The sequence below is a fragment of the Ochotona curzoniae genome, unplaced genomic scaffold (genome assembly GCF_017591425.1).
Source record: "Ochotona curzoniae isolate NIBS_2020 unplaced genomic scaffold, NIBS_Ocur_1.0 contig_1014, whole genome shotgun sequence".
Taxonomy (NCBI): domain Eukaryota; kingdom Metazoa; phylum Chordata; class Mammalia; order Lagomorpha; family Ochotonidae; genus Ochotona; species Ochotona curzoniae.
In genome coordinates this window covers 19,626,953-19,645,698 of record NW_024464920.1, presented here as the reverse complement: position 1 = coordinate 19,645,698, position 18,746 = coordinate 19,626,953, and the positions used below count along the sequence as shown (strand labels likewise).

Below are 18,746 nucleotides of genomic sequence, written 5' to 3'. Positions count from 1 at the left end.
AGCAAAAATTTGCAGAGAAGATAATGTCAAACTATGGGTGATTCTGACTTTCAGCCAAGTTTGTGAAACATCCTGTATGTGATTACGAACCAAGTGATTTAAAAAATAAAAAGAAAAGATAGCTTAACTGGGTAAGAATTTACACATCATCAATTCACATGCTTTATGTGCTCAAAGTGATAATATGCATAAAGTTGCGTCATCATCACCAAAATTTCTATCAGTCCCTAGAAGGTTCCTCGACCCCATCTTCAAGCACATGTCATCCTGTCCATCCCAAGCAAACATGGGTCTACTTTCTGTATTTGAGGTCAGTCTTTTCCACATATTTTGTGGTTAGTGACTTTCTTACCATGAGAGAAGAGTAATTAACAAGTGATGTGTTATTCATTATTGCACACAGTATTTCACTGAAAGGATAGAAAACATACTGCTCATCCATTTACTGACTGAGGAATGTGCCGCTCCCACATTGCCATCATGAATAATTCAGCTTTGAAAATCTGAACAGGCTGCACATGGATATATGTTTTCATTTTTCTGGGTTAGATGTCTTGGAGTAGAATATATACTGTTTCAAATAAATAAACACATGGGCCTGGCATGATAGCATAGTGGCTAAAGTCCTCGCCTTGAACGCACTGGGATCCCATATGGGCACTGGTTCCTATCCTGGCTGCTCCACTTCCTTCTGCCTGTGGCCTGGGAAAGCAGTCAAGGATAGCCCAAACCTTTGGGATCCTGCACCTGTGTGGGAGACCTGGATGAAGCTCCTGGCTCCTGGCTTCGAACTGGCTCAGTTGCAACCATTGCGGCCGCTTGGGGAGTGAATCATCGGACGGAAGATCTTCCTCTTTGTCTCTCCTCTCCTCTGTGTATCTGACTTCCCAATAAAAATTAATAAATCTTTAAAAAAGAAAATAAACACATGAGTTTTGATGGTGGTTGTTCCCTATTACAACCCAATTTGTGCCATATCAAAGTTCCAGATTCACTGCAGCAAAATTAAAGCTAGTATTGTATTTTTTATTTTACATTCTCTATTGTGTGTGAAGTGCAATCTCCTAGAATACTTTTAATATGGGATTCCCAATGCCTTTGAGTGTTGAGGATATTTTCATGGACTTGTTGAAATCCACAAAGCATCACTGGTGAAATAGTTATTCAAACGATCTGCCTATTGACTTGAGAGAAGTTTTTGTGCATCGTAAATTCAAATCCTGGGTTCGATTCCTGGCTCTGGCTCCTGGGAGGAAGTCATGATGGCTCCAGTAATAGGATCCCTGTCATCCACAGGGTACAGCAAGTTAAGCTGCTGTAAGTGAAACAAGCATCCAATACTAGAGTGCTGGTTTGAGTGCCTGCTTGTCTGCTACCCATCTAGCCTCCTGCTAATGAACTTGGGAAAACAGTGAAGGATGGCCCATGATCCTGGGTCCTTATCACCCACATGGGAGAAGCAGACAGAGCTGCTGGCTCCCTCCTTCGCCCTAGATGAGCCCCAGCCACTGAGGCCATTTGGGGAGTGAGCTGCAGATGGAAGACATCTCACTTCTCTCTTTTGCTCTCCCTATCTTTATAACTGCCTTTCCAATAAAAAAGATTTTCAAAAAGCCACCCCTTATGTATCCCGCCCACTACTCTTTTTTAAATTTAGTCAATTATTATGACTTTTATGTGATCAAAAAAGAAAAAGCATGGATGTTATGGGCCATGACGCATAAGCTATTAAGTAGCTGCTCTTCTGTGACCCTTAACTACATTATGGAGATCAATACAGAAACGTGTGATATAATTAGTTAGGTGTTACTGCCATGTTTTAAAATAATATTGCAGCCATTATTCTAAGTTATTCTGCTTTCTTTCCCCACAATCTGGGGCATTGTCACAGCTGTGTTTTGTCCTGAACCATACAGCTCTGGGAGGAATTATCCAGGAAAAGTAAGTCATATGAAATCCAAAGTCTCTATTAATCTAGAACTTATCAAAGATTAATAAAATGAGAGAATTATATTAATCCTATTATTAGGTATCTTAAAGTATTACAAATCACTATAGAATATTGCAACTAGAAAACTATCTTTATGGTGCCAATGCGTTTTTCTCTTTTGGTGAATTTTTCATGAGCAAATGAGAATGCCAAGAAGCATGAAAAAATAAAAAGCTGATAACTAAAATATAAGCTTTTTCAAAGAAGAAAGCCAACTATTGACTTACATTTTGTCATTTAACAATAGTTAAATACCTGTGGTGGCATGACATCACGTAATTCTATAATTTCTTTGATGGGAGCTAGATTAATTTTGAAAATAAATCCCTTAGCATAAGGGCATGAAAATGTATGTATGGATGGAATATAAGTTCAGAAGAATTTGGGCTAATATTACTTATTAAATTATTTATAAATTATTCCAAATGCCATTAGCTCCTCATCATATAAAACTGTTTTCATCTTAGAAAGCAATTTGAGATACAATGTCAATGCCAGTGTTATTTTATAATTTATACATATTTTAATATTATATATTTTTGCATGATATATAGCTCTATAAATAGCTAGATATATACATATAATATGTAATATATATATATATACACACACATAATAACTGGTGTTGCAGATAGCTTAACCTATGGCCCCATGAACTGTATTTTTCCTTGATTCATCAAAATTTTTAATATGTACTAATTATTTTAATGACAGTACGATTTTTCAAATAAGTGTAAAATGGACATCATGGTGGCTGTGTTTTAACAAGCAAGTTTTACTTTTTTTTTTTTTTGCCACAGCCTGCTATATTACTATACGCAGGAAATTCAACAGTGAATCAAATATAACACAACACAGAATCCAGTGGGGAAACAGAATTAAGAACAGTAACAAATATGCAGTACTAGATGACTACAAATTCTACGCAAACAGCAGAAAACAGGAGCTTCTGTCTTAAACAGAGTAATCAGACGTGGTCTCACTGAGAAGGTGTTGTCTGAGTAAGATCCTAAGGGTTCCAGAATATGGAGGGGACAGCGGTTGGGGGTGGAGGGTATGGAGGAATGAGCAGGTAATAACATAGATAGAAGGGAAGGGACAGATGCCAATGTAAGGGGCCACTTTAAAGAACTGGATATTTACACTGATGTTAGGAAACAGCTCAGAGATTTGAGCAGATGTGAAACATACACTATTATCATTAGAGTCAGGATCGCTTAGCAGAACACTCCATCTAGTTCAGGTCAAATACGATGACTTTGATAAAGATACAACTGGAGATACGACTACCGTGGTCTAATTCTCTGTGTACTTTCAATATGAAAACAGACACTTCACTGCTAGATTGAATACAGAATGTAAAACGACTAAACACTTAGGGTCTTGGCATAAGCCAGTGGATGACTGATGTTGCTCCAAATTGAGATGTAGGCGATCAGGTGAGACTCCTGAACTCAGCTTCTACTGTATTGTTTCTGCATCTTCTGTCTAGTTTCCTCTTCTGTATGCTGTGAATTGTGATAATGGTTACAAGCATATTGGAATATTCTGAATAAATATTGAGATATTATATCTAATCATTTGAATTAATGAACTGGATTTAGTAATCAAGATTATTTCTCCTTGGATTTCATAAGATGAAGAAATTAATTCCAAACAAAATTTCAGACAGATGTCCTAGCCTTTTTGCTATGCTTAAACACAAATTATCTGCCCTTGTGTTTTGAAAGTAACTTTTACTAGGGAATTATAAAATATACAACCGCCCGAGTTGCTAACCACCTGAAGCTCTCCTCCCATCTTACACTCAGCACTGGTTTGCTTCTATCTTTGAACTCTGCATTGAAGGGCATGGTCTTCTTTCTCTACTTGGAAAACACAGCAGTTTTTTCAGACTGTGGCCAAGTGAGAGCTGGAGAAGAGGAAATGAGCAGTTAAACGGAAAGTGGGAAGGAAAAGGAACAAGGATGAAGGCCAGAATAACCACCCACATGATCTGAACAACACATCAGTGATGCCTCTTCTCTATGGATCCATGTGGGCCTTCTCAAAGGACCTCTTACAGGTTTCACTCCAGCACACTTGAATTGCCCTCAGTCTCTTCTCTGGAGTCAGTCCTGCATGTGACTCACGATTCACCACCCGGGAACCTGATTGCTATGAGAAATAAATGAGTTGGAACAAAGATAGCTACATTTAACATTTTATTGAGCATGTACCATTGTTGCCATTATTACTGAAATACCACCATCATGATCTTTATCCAACCTTAGCTTCAGTGTTACTAAGCAATAATGGACAGTAGCACAAAATGAGAGCACTAAAGATATTTGTTGTCCTCAATCTTCACCAACTGTTGGAAGTGCTTTGCTTTACTTAAAAGAAAATCTTGAGGCTTGTCTTTTGCCTATGAGTAAAAATGCCAATGAAATGACCCACACTGGAGTACCTGGATTCAAATTCCCAGCAGAATTTCCTACTGTGACAAATCTAGTAGGTAACGGTGATGGCTTATGTAGATGGGCTTCTGCCACCCACGTGGGGCACCTGAGTTGGTTTCATTCTTCCTACCTTTGGCGGTAGTCACATGTGGCTGGTAGATGTGAAGTCTCGTGTGTGTGTGTGTGTGTGTGTGTGTGTGTGTGTGTGTGTGTGTTAGAGAGAGAGAGAGAGATCTCGTGCTATGTCTTGCACTCTTCCCTTGCAAATTAATTTCAAAAATAAAGTACACTGCTATCTCCTATGTTGCTTTTTTGTTTCTGGGCAGCCTCCCAGTCTTTGACCCTTGATTAAATACATCAAAGGATACTTCCTAAACCTGCCAGTTGTACTGATATTGTAACATCTTGTTCAGTATAACCTAGTATCACCACACAAAATGTTTTATCTTTTGATTTGCCAAAAAGAAGGATACTGAATCTTGTTATCTGCTATTATTGCCATCCTATATTGTTAATGTGTTTTTCTTTATTTCTTTGTTCTCTTTGTTTTCCTCTTCTGATATGATATTCCCTTGCACGCTTTAGCTCACTGTTTTCTACATCAAGGCTTACATTCCAATGTCTATCATTTTTTCCCCCAAAAATTATACTCTTGTCTTTGCCACCCACACCTACATTTGTTTTAAATCCACTGATCCCTCTTATTCTTCATGCTCCTTGACTTATCTATGAAAAACAACATTGTTAGTTACTTTGTTTTTAATTTCTCACATTCTTCATTCTCCATAATCATTTTCTTTGTAGGCAGGGGATGTTTTCCTTCTATGCCCATTGCTTTCCTAAGTACCTCCACCCCGTACATGTCTGCCCACACCTGTCTACTTGCATGCCTCAATTTTAAGCATTGCCCTTCCTATGTAATACATCACTACAGAGTAGTTTCTATTATTTGAATCACATGCTTTTACCAAAGTTATTGAAGTAGTAAGTAGAAAGCAAAAAAGATACAGTGGTAGTTTACACCCAGAATAAAGGTTGCTATAGGACATAATCTGTTACACTCTAAGTAGCCTCCCTTAATTTCTCATCAAGGCCATACCAGCACAATACAATTTATGAAAAAGTACATAACATTGTAAGATGGTGGCTTATGTGGTATATGCACATTCTTTCTCTCAAACATTCATAAGACTAAGCAACACCTCATCTTCTCAGATAATGAAATAGTTTCAGAGAACTTAGCTGATTTACCAAATGTTTTTTATCTAGCAAAAGAGCTGTAATTTAAATTTATCCCTCCAACCTCAAATCCAAACTCTTGTCCATTCACTGCACTACAAGATATTGTCCATTCTTTTAAAGCCCTTTATGTTTCTGTTGCCCTTCCTAGTCTCATGATTCACGTTCCAACTTAAATCACCCATAATTCTCCAGGACAGATTCACAATCTTCATTAGCATCATACATATACAAATGGTTCTTTGTTACGCTTGTGATGGATCGACTATACCAGTGTTCTAGTGATTCACTTCTGTCTGCGCACATGGATGTGTAATTCTGTCCTCACAGTCTCTGGGTTTGGCCAAAGGACATGAACTAAAAAAAAACGGCACAGTGGACTAAGTCCACCCATAATTGCAGCACCCTGTTAATCTTGCCTTGCTCACTCCTAGCCTTTTTTTTTAAAGATTTATTTTTATTATTATTATTTTTTTATTGGAAAGGCGGATATACAGAGAGGAGAGACAGAGAGGAAGATCTTCCATCCGATGATTCACTCCCCAAGTGAGCGCAACGGCCCATGCTATGCTGGTCCGAAGCCAGGAGCCTCTTCCAGGTCTCCCACGCGGGTGCAGGGTCCCAAAGCTTTGGGCTGTCCTCAACTGCTTTCCCGGGCCACAGGCAGGGAGCTGGAAGGGAAGCGGGGCTGCTGGGATTAGAACCAGCGCCCATATGGGATCCCGGGCGTGCAAGGCGAGGACCTTTAACCACTTGCGCCACTGCGCCGGGCCCCAGTCCTAGCTTTTGCACTCATTTGGGGGAATGAACCAGAGGGTGAAAGATGTCTATTACACACACACACATAATCTTTCCTTTCAAATTAATAAATTCTTTTCTAAAATTCAAGAAAAATTTCAAAAGCATGGGCTATATTTTGATTTTTTCTTATTCCTTCACGACAATGAGAACTAGTTAGACCTACAGTACTACAGAGTAAGACATATAGTATAGAACTCCATGGCCGCGGTTGGCCTAGCCAAGAGCTTCTTGGAGCCACACAATATTCACTGTCTTACAGCTATCCCAATCAATCCAGCCGAGATTAGCCAAACCAGGTATAGTTCAGCTGAATCAGACAAATTCATATTTTTGTATGCCACTGAAGTTTTTGCTGGTTTTTTTTTTTTTTGCCTAGTTTTTCTAAAGTAACAAATAGTTCAGGCTTCAATGTTTTACCATCAATCCAAAATCAAAATGGTAGAATAATTTCCATTCATGATTCCCCATAACTCTAGTTCTTGATTTTCTGTATGTTTGTGAACAGTCCCTGTATTTATGAATAGTCCTTACGGCTACTTTATTCTCACTATAGCATTTCCCATCAACATAATTGGTGGTTATTGCTTTAATTCCTGTTTGGTCTTAAAGTAAAAATAGGGTTGAAGCTAGCGTGGTCTGTCTCTTGTGGAGATTGAGCCCATCTTGCAAGGCAAAGAACAGAAAGGATGCATAACCACTGACTCATTGGACTACTTCGACTCCTTTCAAAGTTATTGATTGAAAATATTTGTGTAGGGGCTAGTGCTAAGGCATAGTAGTTTGATCCACCATCGGCAGTGCCGGCTTCCGGCATGGCCATTGTTATAAGTCCCAGCCACTTCACTTCCAATACAGCTCCCTGTTATGTACCTGGGAAAGCAGCAAAAGATGGCCCAAATCCTTATGACTTTGCACCCCATGAACTGGGAATATACTCCTCGCTTCTGCCCTCAAACTGGCTCAGCTCCAGCTGTTGCAGCCAGGAGGGGAGTGAACCTGCCAATGAAGGCATGTACTCTGTCTCTTCTTCTCTCTGTAAATCTGACAAATAAATAAATATTTAAAAAATATTTTTTGTAATAGCAATTATTTTGTGAAACTGTGAGTAGTTACATAACAATTTCATATAGAGTAAATTTATTCAATATTACTTTTTTCAATGTCATGTTTATTTGGGTTCATTTTTTTTTACAGAGGAGTAATTATTTCTGTTACAGTGATTATTTCCCCCAAAATTAAAAATGAATGGTCACAAACAAAATAGTCACTTCCTAACTTCCTATTCCTCTGCAACAATCCCACCCCAGCTGCCATATAGTCAAAACAGCAATGTTACATTAAATGAAAAATTTCTAAAGGTTTTAAATTTTATCAGTTAGGGTCTCTGGAAAAGTTTTCTCTTATGATATTTTGAACAGATTTTTATGTGAAACAAGATATTTTCACTTAATTCTAAATATTAGCAAATTTCTTTTTAATCTCTCAGAGCCACACTATATTCTTTCCCCCTTTATATTTTTAGCAGACATAAGGGACCATTTGACAGTACCTAGTAGAAACACAATGTTTACTAAATAAAGAAAATGTAAAACTTTGAGAGCCCCTACATTGATTTTTTGCAATAGAAAAGTCATCCCACTTAGATCTCTTTTCTAAGTTCTCTTTCAGGTATTTTCAATAATTGACAAGTATTGATTACTGAAAAGTATATTCCTTGTTCCCCCCAAAATTGATTTCATGTCAATATTTCTAGTAAGTAGTTTGACATTTTCAAATGAGTATTTATACATACAAGGAAATATTAATCCGCTGGCTTTCTAGATAAAAATTACACTTGGAGGTATATAAATACATTTGTACTTATTTGTGTAGATTTTTCAATCATCACAAGCTACAATATAGCGTGTGCTTATAACCATTTTTTGCAGCATGGAAATCTCAAGTCCTGAATCCAGCTGAAGTGTCAGAGTCCCCATACAAGCTAGACCTTATTATTTAAGTTTATTGTTAGTTCTGTTTTTATTTTCAAAGCCCACGTAAGGAACGAGGACTCTGGTGGTCCTGAGGACTGGGGAGGATTTAACTATGAAACATTTTTTTTTGAAGAAGCTTCTGGTGTGAGAAAATGTCACATAAATAGATCATTTGACTATAAACACTAAGTGGTAGAAGGTAGGAATGGAGAGAAAATGCACCTCACATAAGCAAACACTTCCTGGAAAAGACAAGCCTTAGTTAAGAAATCAACCAAAAACCCTGCAGACAGGTGAGCATGCATTGAGTATAAGGACTGGTATCATATGCAACTTGTCACAGTATGGGAAGTCGAGCAATTCACTTAAACAACAAATGACACAGCGACGAAAGGGGAAATGTTAGCAGAGAAGTGTGGGGCCAGCTGCTGACGGAACAGGAAATGGAAGACATTTGAGAATTGCTTGAGAAACTGTATGGCCCATTAATGACTGAATTAACAAGCAAAGGAGAAGAAAGTGTTAGCTAAAGGAATACGCAGGTGCAGTCCAGATACGGAGTTACAACAGACCTGGATGGTGACTTCCAGGCAGATGGTGACCGAGTAAAGAGCATATTGAATCAAAGATTCCGTGGGACAGTAAAATGAATCTGCGCAGTTGAGAGCAGGATGCAGTTCCTGCCTTGTGGCTCTGGCCTTGCCCAGACTTGGCCATTGAGGCCATTTGGGGAGGGAATCAAAATACAGGAGATATTACTTTTTCTTGATTCTGCCTTTCAAATAAATATAAAACAATCTTTTTATAAAAAAGAAAGCATAGCTTAGAAAAATCAGATACAGATATGTGGAATATAGGGAACGATTAGTACTCTAACAGCGCAGATACCGCAAATATAAAGCAAAAAGTCAATAGTATGGCTGTTTTACATGGTTAGGATTGTAAAACATATTGCTGTATTTCTTCAGAAAGTGCTAACAGGTGAGAAAGCAATTAAAGCAAAGCTCAAACTCATCAACACCTGTAAACCTGGTTTGGTTAATTTCAAACACCCATGTCATAAAGTTTGTTATTACATTCAGCTCCATCCTGTATTTGCTATAATGTTTCATTTTTATGTTAGTGTTATTTTTAAATTTTATATTGCTTTTTACTCACATTTACGACAGTCATTTCCTTTCTCAGCTGTCAAATAAGACACCAAACACTGCTGGTATAATGCTTACAAAATATCCCAGAAGACTCAAATATACCAATTAATAATGAATATCCCTTTTTTATTTCCAAGAAAACATACTTCTAAAGCTACAGACTAATTTATTAAATGCATGGTTTAAAAGAAATTTCAGAATCATTGCTGTTACTAAGAACTTGTGGTTTGTATGGATATTCATATATTTACAATACTAAATACAAATCAATATTAAGAAAATGTGTCAGGGTAATTATGCAACAGATTTGAACTATATCTAAGTATATGTATTCATAATTCCTAAAGTACCAAACCTATTGCTCTAAAATTGATATTTTCTTTGTACATGTGTAACAAACTTTGGTATCAAAGCCAGATTAGTACTAACATGAGACACTTTATAATGCTTAACTTTCCATGCATTAGGAGTATTCATATAATTCTTACCAGAAACATGCATATATATTTTTCCCATAATTTTCAAAAAATACATCTACCATCAGTACATAACTGAACTCTAAAACAAGTGGTCCAACATAATTTGGCTCACAAATTGTATGTTACTATAATTAATTGTCAAAACTTAAAATTTCAGAAGGTATTATGACCAATTGCAATCAAAATACTAATAGTTTTTTTAAAAAAAAGTTAATTTACATTGCATTCTAAAAAGAAAGGCTTCCAATTAAAATGTATGCTTGAATAAAACATTAAAAAGTAAACACAGAAGAAATTTATTCAGAGTCTTACAGGTAGCATTGAAGATCTAACAGAATGTTTTTCCTACAACTCACAAACTTTAGTTGAATGATATTCTAGCATATACTCTAAGTATGTTGAATACATCCCCAATATATAAAACAGTCCTAGGTTTCCTTAATGAACATTGAATCCAAAAAGAAAATTGATTGCCTCATTTTATGCTCTCACAGAATGATGGAAATAGCCTGATTAGTCTTGGAGCCCTAGTGAAACAACAGAATAAACCAATTAAATAATCCCAAAGGAGAATCAGAGTGATAACGCTAAAGTCACCATGAGAAGAGCAAATGCAAAGAATGAACACCCACTCCAAAAACCACAGTTCTTGGTGAAAATATAACTGCCTTTCCAAGTGAGTAAGCACACTGAGCGACTAAATCAACCTTTTTATAACAAGTCAGAGTTTTTACAAACATCATTTCATCTTACTGCAAGAAAAACTGACTGAAAATGAAGACTGGGACCTCAGCCATGCATAAAGGGGATTTCCATATGGGGTCCTGCCTGGGGATCTTGACTAGCCTTTCTGCTCTGAGACTCATAAATATCTCAGCACTGCCCTGTGAGTGACGAAGGCACATGGTCCGAGGCTTTTATTAATCTCAATGGCATGGTATTCCATGTTTGTGAAAGATATCACAATAGAGAGAAGACAATTTATCATTTGCTCTACTGCTTTTCAACCAGGAAACAAATGCAGTAAACCCATACTTTAAAAGCTAGTTTATTGGGATGCAGTATTTAAAATGTCATTTATATTCTATTAACTTCTGTAGACAAAGGATAATCCTTAAACTTTTTTCTGACAAAAGAAAATTGACCAAAATCGATTTTTGCAAAGACTAATATAAGGTTCACTTTGAGAATACATTAAACATTTATCTAGTTCCCATTTCTAAGCTATTTTAAAAATAGTCTGGTTGATGTATTTTTTGAGGAAACAAGATAATTCATCAATAACTAAGAATCTTACAGCAGGATTTAGGAAGTTTTAAATAAAAGCACAACTGCGGTAAGGCTGTATTTCCAAACTATCATTTCCAAAGACAGAACACACAGCCAAAGATTTTTAAAAATGTATTTCCAAAAGTCTAATTATGGCTTAAAGTAAAAAAAAAAAGCAACTATCCACACATTCTAGTACTTCAAAGCGAAGCAACAAGTGGTTTTCTAACACCCCACCCCCACCCCCCACCCCCCGCCCCCGTGCGCAAACAAAATTTTCAAGAAAGGCACCACATAGGAATTCATGCCTCCCCTCTTTTCCCTCAAAAAGCATATACTACTGCATGAGGATTTTGGACGCCAGGTTTTGCGTGAAGCAGCTATTCTTACATTTTTCCTCATCAAAGCATGCATGGTAGATACGACTATATTAAGTCGGGGGAAAAAAAATAAACACAAGAATGTAAATAAAGCAAGTCTTCGCAAGCCCCACCACGTTTTCAGCTGGAATGGAGAGGATGCTTACCTGCGGCAGGGCCGAGTTGAGCTGTCTCTGGAGCGAATCTCTGTCGTAGATAACATCCTGAAGTCTTTGCTGGGCCAGCGAGAGGCTCTCCTGCGTCTCCCGCAGCGCGTCCAGAAGACGATCCCTCTCATCTAGCATATTCACCATCAGCTGCTCAAAATGGGAGTCTGAGTCCGAGCCACTGCTTTGGGACCCCCTTTGGCTCATTGGGGTGTCCTCATTAATCGTGGGCATCACTTCACACATCATTGCTTAAAGAAAGTGAAGCGGAAAGTTAGTAAAGGAATGATTTCCAAGAAAACCATCTAACCACCAACCCGATAAACTCTTCAACCAACTCAGATGTTTTGACCTCTAGCAAATAAGATACTTATACTTCCCCCACCCCACCTGCTTCTTCTTTAGATAATCCACATGTCTCCCACCTTCAATTGGTTTCACTTGCTTCTCAGGTTTTTTTCATGATTGAGCCCAGCTAATTTATGTCAACACGTTATTTCAATCATTACTTAGTCAATATTCTTTACCTGCAACTTTACAGATCTCTTACACTTAATACCTGTGTGTTATCTTTGTTTGCTGTTAGAACATACAAGCAAACAATGTATTGCATGTTATGGGCAAGAAATAAGTGATTTTTAATGACTAGGTAATCTAACAAATTAATATTCACTCTTTGATTTATAAAATGTAATTGAATATTTCATGTAGTATGTTATTGCTTTCTTTTTTAGCAACAGATTTTTCCACATGAACAAACTTGAAGCTTGTTGATATTCTTTGATAACCTCTCTTACAGTTGTCCACAGAGTTGAAACTTGATACTGACTAAATTGGGCAAATTTTATGAAATAGTCTGAGCATATAAATCGACTTAGGTAACATTGCCAATTATGTATAATATTCTCTTGTTTTCTGTCAGATGAATTGTTTGGTTCAAATCTGAGCAATACACGTTGAAACAGTCCATAAAACAGTCATCATAAATTACATTAGCTAAAGCAGCCACTTCACACCTCAGGTGCTAGCCACAAACTCAGTCACTAAACGAACTGTTCAGAATGGTTTAAATCATTTATAAATTTGATTTTAAAATAGATAACTCAGCTTGAGATGTAGCATTGCCCCATTATATTGCCTAATGTTCTTTGCAAAGGTCAGAAATGTTCTCCTGTTGACTTCTCTACCATCTTTTAGAAGCAACCAAGCTCAGCTCCCTTTCACTTTACTGTGGCCAGGAGCTGTTAACCAGGAGGCTTGGTTTTACAGGTGGCTGATTTGGAGAAAGGTAGATTGGCTGTTGATTCTGGAGCATTCTTCAGTTTTATAACGCAAGGTTGATTCATTTCATGTCCTTGGGGAATATATTTCTGGTGATATTTTCAAATAAAATGTCAAGATTTAACAGCTCAATGGTTAATTACTTTTTGTCTCATTCTTTTTATAAATTGAGTTATTGAGTAGAAAGATTTAATTATCTGTGAGTCATTTGGTCAAAGCTCACTGAAAATTCAGAGAAACTTTAAAAGAAAGCATTGAACTAAACAGAAAAGATATTATGGCTGATAATTTATGTATAAGAAGTAAGAGGTGAATTTTAAGAAAATAAACTAAATTTTTGCTCATTCTGATGCTAAGCCTCTTGAAAGTTGGATCTTCAATTGCTCAGTTTCATAGTTACAGAATTTTACAGCATAGATGCATCAAATATATTTCAATACACACAAACACAGAAGTATACTATTGCTAATCTCTAATGGGTAAAAGCTTTTTTTGCATTTTTCACAAATACAAATGGGAAAAATACTTTTTAACTACAATAACCTTTTCAGTAGTTGAAAATTAATTGGGGCAATAAAAAATTCAACAACCTTTCGACACATCTGATTATTTGAAACGATTGTGTCCCACACACTGAACACCTGTGTCACCCTGAGAACTAGTTGTCAGGGACCATTGTGCTAACTTTTGATATTCAAACTAAAGTGCTTGGAGAGGAAATGATACATTGACATAATTTGTACCAAACCATTTTAGGGTTATATAAACATTTTTAAATCTATGTTTAAAGAGAGCAACATTATTCCTTGTTCATTCTGCATTATTTGAACCAACTTAAGTTTCAAGTAAAAATTATAACTGTAATGATTATCATAAGTACAATTAATACCTGAATACGATGTCCTAATTCTAAATAACCACTTGTTGTCACCAGGGGACACTGGGAATTCAAAAGACATAACTCATATCTGGATAAAAGGTAGTCTTTAACATAGTGGGTCAAAAGATTACTACGCTGAGGAGTAGCTTGGAGCATGTCAGCCAACTGAGTCTACACTGAAAAGAACCTGATTTGCTTCACACTCTGGGAACACAGGAATCAATGAAAGACACTTCGCTTCTCAAAACTTGAGTTTCTTCTACAAAGGGGGTATATTAACCTAAACTTAATTTTTAAAAAATCCCAAATGGGGATACACTAGAAAAAATAACTATCAAATACACATATTTATTTCTATTGTAAGGTGACAACACTCATATTACAGAAAAGAGATTTATTTTATGATTCACTTTTTCACATACAAATGTTTAATTTTAGGCAATATTAATGGGTTCTTCAAATTCAATTTAAAAATAAAAAATAATCTTATCAAATTGATGTAAAGTAATTGTGTAAGTTTATAGAATTTGTAAAATTTGCTTAGAAAATAAGATGAACATATTCAGTTTTTTGGAGACTGCTCAAATGTATGAATCCAGTCTTTCCATCAAAATTAGAATACAAATTATGTCTACAAAATATACAGTTTCATGAGCCAGCTTAATTTCCTGCATTGGGAGTCAGATTCTGTTCATTGAAAGTATAAAGTATTTGAATAATTCTTAAAATATACTATAATGTTTTCATGCACTCTTAATATTATATATAATTAAAGATCTGTTGGATGAAGGATTCAATATACCTTTATAGAATGCATAACATCTTAATCAACCCACATGGTGGAGAAGGCTATATTCTTACTCTATGTCTAGAGTATTTCACGCAAATATTTAACTTTTACCTCATTGTAGCAATTATTTTCAAGCTCAGAAGCAGCATTCACCACATCACTCCTGAAAAGCCAGGAAGCACCTGACACTATTTCTCTCCCCTCCCCAAAGTCCAGGTAATATATAAAATTTTATGACTCTTTTTTAGTCTTGTTTGTAAAATGACTGAAGATTTCAAATACTAATGATATATACTGCTGATTTTGGCTATGATAGAAAAGAAAAATACTAATAAGCCCAGTAGGTTTAATTATGTCAGCGCTTAAAATTAGCTTGAAGAATCTTACAGCCGGGAAATCAGCTCCCTCCTTCTTAGCACACACCTTCACTTCCTTGGAAATCTCTGAGATTTCAAAATAAAAGTTTTGACGCCCAGTGGAGTCATAACTAAAAGGCATTACCTGTTCCGATCGGAGAGTGCTACAAAAGGTTCTTTTTCTATCAATGACTAACTTTACCGAATCAGATCACCGGGATTTGGCCCTTACCATAGGCAAGGATTTTCTACAGTTAAGTTCCCCGCGGCCAAGGTTTAGTCCGAAGAGCCATCCCAGCTCCAGTTAACCCACAGGAGTAATCCGGTGAGAAAAATCCTAGCCATTGTCTGATTACCTTCCATGAATATTCCTCCTCCTCCTTCACTCTGAAATCCCCTGGTCTTCTGGAAATACCATGACAGCCTTCAGGGAAAGCGTTTTTCGCTTTCTTTACGCGAGAGCATTTCCACTTGGCCCACACCGCTGGACAGTGGTCTGGCAGCCACACCCCCCACCACGGACCCGACGAAGTTGCCTCCATCATCTCCACACTAAAACTGCTCACGCTGCCCGACAGGAGAGAGGCAAGCAGACAGGAAGCCAGGAAATGAGAAATGCACAAGACAGGGGGAGGAAAGTAAAAGGTGCTTCGTGGCAGTCATCCCAATTACTGCCCTTCCAAGGAGGAGTGTGCATCTCTTCTTCCCTGGGGGCGGGGTGGGGCCGGGGAGGTGGCAAATTAAACACCCATCAGTCCATCAATACATCGCAAAGGGAAACCGTGCCATTCAAATCCAGGTTCTGTACCTAATGCCTGTGATTTCGGGTCCTGCTTCTCCAGCGGATCAATGACAACCGCAGTCTCCGGCTTGACGGGAGCGGAGGCTCACGCCCAGCGCTCCTGGACCATTGCCCTAGCAGCGGGAGGAGAAAGGCAGCTGAGACACCCGCGAGCCCCGGCAGTCTCCCGGAACGTGCCCCGGCCGGCTGGCGTGCCGGCCCCTGCGCATCTTCCCGCGGCTCCGTCAGCAGCCCCGAGGAGAAGCGTCCATCGGAAAAATGGCATATTACAAATTTTGCTTTGGGAAGCAGAGCTGGTTCAGACCATTGTCAAAGGGAGGAGAGGGGGAGGCGGCTCTTAAAGCAGCCGCGGCCTCTTTGCCCGTGCAACCGCAGCTTCCCACCGCGTGCAAGCGGGGCCCTCCCCCACCCCCGGAGTTTGGGGGGGGGGAGGGATGGAGTCCGGAGGAGGGGGCGGGGAGCCGGGGCCAGGGCACTGGGTTTGACTTTCAGAAACTTAACGGGGCGGCGCCGCTCCCTGTCGGAGGCTCCCGGGCCACCTGGGGTGCGCGCGTGCAGTAGGGTGTGTGTGTGTTGGGGAGTAGGGTGGGTTTACGTGGGGTGGTCCCTGCTAAAGCGAGCTTTGCGGGGAGAAGGCGTGAGGAGTGTGTGGAAGAGAAGTTCTCCACCCAGCTGCCCACCCGGATCCCCCTTCGGAGTTTCTGGCTCACACTGGGAGCCCGGGGGCGCGTCCCCAGGCAATCGAGAAGCAGGACAGGTCTCTGCCTGGCGCTCAGCTTATTTCTGGGTTCGCTTAAAGGAGGCGCTCCTTCGCCGGAAAGCCGAGCAGTCAGCACCCAGACCCCAACACACACACTCACACCCATTTCCTCCTCCCGGCCTTGGCTGCCAGCCTCCCTGCTGGCACCAGCTGGCGGGAGAACCAACCTGCCGGGAGCTGCTGAGGATGCTAGCGCATCTTCCTCCTCCCTTTGCCTTGTGTGGTCGCTGCTGCCGCGGCTGCTCCTCCTCCTCTTCCTCCTCCTCCTCCACCCCTCCTCCTCCTTGGCAGCCGCCACCTCCTGTTCCTCTGGAACAAGGGCTTCCCCTGGAAGCTGCTGCAGTGGTTTCCACCGGCCCTTAAATAAATTCTGAAGTAATCACGTCTTTGCTCTCCTCCTCACGCACACGCGCTCGTGGCTACACTCGGCTCCCGCCCCCCTCCTCCTCCTCCTCCCGCGAAGCCATCCCGGGCTGCCAGTCCCCGCGCCCCCTCCCAGCCCGCCTGGCCGATGGCGAGCGCCGGGAGCAGCACTGCCCAGTGGGCAGGGGCGGCACGCGCTCGCCCGCTGGGGCTCCTCCCCGCACCAGGAGCTCCACCGGCAAGCGTGTGTCCGCCCGCGCCTTTGGGGGTGGGATTGCCTCGGGCACCTTCTGCTGCCTGGCCTTCCCTGCCTGGCATGCCTTGAAGCTGATGTCCGCCCCCTAGACAGGAGCTTGGTAGTCGTGCTTGTTAGGAACCTGAGTCAACCTTGGGTGTGGCGGTATCTGTCACTTCTTAAGTCTCCACTTCCTCTCCATTCACTGCTTGGCCAAAGAGCATCTTTTGTGAAAGTACACTTGGTCCGGAGAAATGTCAGCTCGGAGCCACGCCTGGTCTGGATCCCATTGCAGGTCCCCTGCTATAGACATATAGGCATATATCTATAACTATACAGATCCCCTTATCCACACTAATTATCTTACTGATAATGCTGCTCATGCACAAAGACCCGTCAGGGATGGGATGGAAACAACAGACAAAACACAGTACCTACTCCAAGCAGAAAGCAAAGGTGCCCAGAGGAGCTCCACATATTCTGGCTTTAGTGAAAAGGAATACAGTAACTGCGAGCAGGACTAAGCAGTGAGTATCACTTGAGGACACGTGCAAGAATCCTTACAGTGTAGTTCAAGAACCCCCAAAGCTGTGTTTTACCTTTTTGTAAAGCAAAGACCAAAGCTAACAAAGGAGCAGTACTTGTGGGCGGTGGCAGGTGACAACGCATGCACCTGGGTCCCTGCCACCCACATGGGAGACCCATATGGAGTTCATTGTCACTGGCTTCGGTCTGGCTCAGCCCCAGCTATTGCAGGCAATTTGAATGAATTAGTGGATCCAACTCTCTCTCTTTCTCCCCCTCCCTCTCTTTGAAATAAAAAAGAAGTGGATTTAAATAATTTTAAAAGAAGCAGTATTTAAATAGCAGCTCTTCAAGTATTATACTCAAGAAACAGAAATTTCCTTTCTGTTGGTAGAATTTAATTCATTTGGTGATGCCTGATGAAGTGTGAGATCAAACTTACACTTACACTTCCCTCTTCTAGACTTTTATTTAAATTCTGCATCAGGACCATCGCGGTAGCCCAGTGGCTGAAGCCCTCGCCTTAATCACACCAGGATCCCATATGGGCGCCGGTTCACATCCCAGCTGTTCCGCTTTGCATCCAGCTCCCTGCTTGTGGCCTGGGAAAGCAGTTGAAGATGGTCCAAAGCTTTGGGACCCTGCACCCGTGAGGGAAACCTGAAACTGCTCCTGGCTGCTGACTTTATATCTGTTCAGCTCCAGCTGTTGCGGCCACTTGGGGAGTGAATCAGCGGACAAAAGATCTCCCTCTCTGTCTTTTCTCTGTATATCTGACTTTCCAGTAAAATTTTTTTAAAATCTTTAAATTCTGTACCAAAGCTTATAATTCTGCATCAAATTTGACAATTAAATGTAAAAATATTGTAAAATTGTTAGCCATAG

At 39.8% G+C, this 18,746-nt stretch overlaps 1 protein-coding gene across 5 annotated transcripts in view; it reads right to left on the bottom strand.

The window, feature by feature from the left end:
* The window catches only part of PPFIA2 (PTPRF interacting protein alpha 2), a 374,197-nt gene extending 358,194 nt beyond the window's left edge, over positions 1–16,003 (bottom strand). For 4 of the 5 annotated variants that reach the window (XM_040989864.1, XM_040989875.1, XM_040989885.1 and 1 more), the window contains exon 1: positions 11,870–12,118. In XM_040989864.1, the coding sequence (XP_040845798.1) occupies positions 11,870–12,118 (249 nt within the window). Of the gene's footprint in view, positions 1–11,869; positions 12,121–15,984 lie in introns of those variants that run through there. The other variant, XM_040989854.1, reaches the window with a different exon arrangement.
* Between the last annotated feature and the right edge of the window lie 2,743 nt (positions 16,004–18,746).